Here is a 3650-nt window from a genome sequence, read left to right as displayed (position 1 = left end):
AGGGTGTTAGCTTGGGTGAAAAAGTTTGTTTTTGAAAGATTGATACACTTCACTACAAGGATTGATGATGGTCTGAGTGTTCTCTGATAATTCAACAAGACGCTCCTTGCCTAATACGCCCATCACCTCAAAATATTCCCACGGCCTAAAAACCATGGCAAACACTCAAGATGGTGCAGTAGGATTAAGTAGAGCCAATAGACCCTATATTCCCATCCCCCGCACAGGGGCAAGCACACGCAACGTGTATGCACTCCTAGCAAACTACACCAATGAAGACAGTGAGACAGGAACACCACGCGAACCGGCCACCCCGACAAAATTGGCCAAACTGCAGAACACAAACGGCCCACTCGGACATAAACACCTGGCCCCGGCATCACAGGGAACAGACAAAAGAGAGACCAAACAACAGACACTGGCGAGGGCAGGGACAAAGACCCTACTCACACCGGTCCAAGAGGACAGATCAGACGTAGAGATGGAGGCAGGGAAGGAGGAAAGGAGGAAGAGAGGGAGGAAGGAGAGAGAGGTGGAGAGAGAGAGGGAGGAATGGGAGAAAAGGGCGGAGAGGGAGGCAGAAAGAACAAGAATGGAGAGAGTGGAATGGGAGGTGGAGGCAGCAGAGGAGGAGGACATGGCGGAGGAGGAGGAGACAGAGGTCTCAACAGTCAGTCTGCAAACAACAGTTCAAATGAGACTCATGTCAGCATTGGAGGCCATCAAACAACTCTCAATCCATCACCCATACCTGGACTGCATAACCAATGCAGTCACAGTGCTTTACGAGACGATCGTAAAGACGGACACCCAGACCAGGATCGACCCACTGGACGACCTCAGAGCAATGTTAGTATCACTCAGCAAAAAAGTCGATGAGATGGACTGCAAGTCCACACCCACCCACCACCAGACCTACAGACATGAGGAAGACCAGGGCCCGAGGAACACCAAGGATGCGTATGCGACGGGACCCACCTACAAACCTACAACAAAAGCCAAACCAAAACCGGCCCAGTCACCTGCCCAGTTGACGAAACGCCTGCCGGCGAACCCAATGACCAGACACCACCCATCACATCTAGTGGTGAGTGTTCAAGACGAGAACCCACCGGCTCAGGACGAACACCCCAAGAAGCTAGTAGAGAAAATCAACAAGAGCCTCAAGGAGGAGGGCGCGAAGGCCCGAATTGTCAGAGTACACTGGAACACGAAAGGAAACTGCATCGTGTTTGCACACCCGAGTTTCAACGCAGAGGACCTGACGCCGTACAGCCCGCTGTTTGGAAGCATACTGGCTGGAAAGAGCGACTTTGAAGCAGCACCAGACACGGAATGGCACAAGGTGCTGCTTCACGGTATGGATACAGGAGTGGAGGCTGAGGGGAGGCTGAGGACCGGGGATGAGGTGGCAGCAAGGATGAGGGAAGAGGACCCTTTGATGGAGAACGTGAAGTTCGTCGGGGCACCAAAGTGGCTCATGCAGGAGGCGGAGCTGAGGGAGAAACGACACTCTTCAGTAACAATCACAGTGAAGACCAGAGACAATGAGGAATACCTCACCAAGACCAAGGCCGGCGTCTTCCTGTATGGGAAGCTTGCACGATTTGCAAAATTCCAGGATGTCAAACCCCTCCGGCAGTGTGTCAACTGCTGGAGCTACGAGCATTACACGTCCAAGTGCAACGCAGCAACGACATGCCGCACGTGCGCAGGTGCACACCACAAAGGACAACATGCATGCAAAGCGTGCCCAGTGGGCACACCGGCTCCGAGACCCTGCGAGCACATCCCAACAAAGTGTGCATTGTGCACCAGAAGCCACCCCGCAGACAGCGTGCGGTGCACAACAAGAGTCAAAAAACGAGGGACCACAAAACACCCGAGACCGACTGTCCCAGGCGGACAGAAGGTAGCTACCGCGAAGCCACAAAACAAAACCACCAACACCCCCATGGCTGATGTCCAACTCACAGCCCTGAACCCATCATGTTAGGTACGACCACGGAGCCGATTAAAGTCATCCAACTCAACATGAACCGAACGAATCTTGTATGCCATTCCCTACTCAACATGAACATGACAACAGCCGACATCATACTAGTATCCAAGCCATGGTACAGTAACATCAGCAACAACACGTGCGGACCAGTCAGCCTCAGAGGCTGGCAGCCCATCCTACCAAAATTCAACATCCCAGATGACGCAGCACCACGAGCATGTGCGTACATCCAAAAATGAGCGGACATTATGGTCACGCTCCGCTCGGACCTGGCATCGGACCTCGACTTCCAGATACTACAAATCAACCAACACCCGCACCCGCCTACCCTCATAGTCAACATCTACAACAACGATGGGCAATCCCACCGTGGACGCACATTTGACCAACTGAAGGCCATCACCCTACCTACCGACATGCCAGTCATCTTAACTGGGGACTGGAACGAAATCACCCAATCTGGTCAACGGACGACAGACCGGCACCACAACGGACAGAGGACCTAGTCCTATGGATGATGCAAAACGGCTTCCAGCTGTTAAACAAAAAAGGCGAGATGACCTACTTCTCACATGATGGCAAGTCAGCATCAGTCCTGGACCTGATGTTTGCGAACGACAAGGCACTGGACAGCCAGTCCCTCCTCGACTGGGGTGTATGCCGAGAGAAAGCATACGGATCCGACCACTATGCCCTCACCTGGACAATCAACCATGGAAGCGTGCCCATCAAAAATGTCACCACCCAGAAGTACAACTGGAAGGACATGGAACCTGGGTCCATCCACGCATGGAAGGGCACTCTGGCGCAAGAGCTCGCACAGAGGGCATGGGCCTTTGAGGCACTCCGATCGCAACACACACCATTGAACCAGACACTCGACATCGCTATGAATGAATACCACAACACCATACTGGCAGCGACAAAAGCACATGTACTGATTTGGAAGGACTCACAGTGGGCAAAACCATGGTGGAACAGCGAGCTAGAGGGGGTCGCCAAGGAGATTCGGGACGCACAGCAGGCAGGTGCAAAACACCTGGAGGAGCAGGGGGAGCTGTTCAAAGGGATCACGGAGGACATGAAACGGTTGTGGAACCAATTCAGGCAGAGGGTGAAAGTGGTCAAGAGGAAGTGGCTGGACACGGCGCTGGCAGAGGCAACGGCAGAGGATGTGTGGACATACGCAAAGTGGCCCAAGGGGAGGAGGACGTACCAATCACCTGCGCTGGACTGAGGAGAGGGGCAACACAAGGCAATACAACATGAGGACAAGTGCAATACGCTACACGAGACACTCTTCATGCCACCACCAACTCTCGACTGTCAGGAGCCCGACCTCAACGTGACGCGAGTGGGGGAGATCCCGTGGACACCACTGACATACAAAGAGGTCAAGACAGCGATCTTCCGCCCGAATGCGAAGAAGGCACCGGGCCCGTTGCAGATCAACAACACCGCACTGCAGTGGGCTTGGGACTGCGATGCTGAACCCCTATACCTGCTAATAGACAGATGCGCAGCGGCAGGATACCATCCGAAAGCATGGCGCTCAACCATTGCGGTCGCGCTCCAGAAACCGAGAAAACCAGACTACTCAAAACCTTGTGCATACAGGCTCATCCAACTGGAGGAATGTCTAGGTAAG

The 3650-nt window shown here is 53.6% G+C and overlaps 1 protein-coding gene across 1 annotated transcript; it reads left to right on the top strand.

Moving 5' to 3' along the window:
• Positions 1-592: 592 nt before the first annotated feature.
• Positions 593-3239, top strand: CONPUDRAFT_158792 (uncharacterized protein; the record flags this gene model as incomplete). Its single annotated transcript, XM_007775813.1, has 2 exons — positions 593-1707; positions 2426-3239. 2 exons carry the CDS (start codon positions 593-595, stop codon positions 3237-3239), a joined length of 1929 nt encoding a protein of 642 aa, XP_007774003.1.
• Between the last annotated feature and the right edge of the window lie 411 nt (positions 3240-3650).

Source organism: Coniophora puteana (assembly GCF_000271625.1).
Source record: "Coniophora puteana RWD-64-598 SS2 unplaced genomic scaffold CONPUscaffold_15, whole genome shotgun sequence".
Classification (NCBI taxonomy): Eukaryota; Fungi; Basidiomycota; class Agaricomycetes; order Boletales; family Coniophoraceae; genus Coniophora; species Coniophora puteana.
This window is presented reverse-complemented; position numbering and strand designations above follow the sequence as displayed.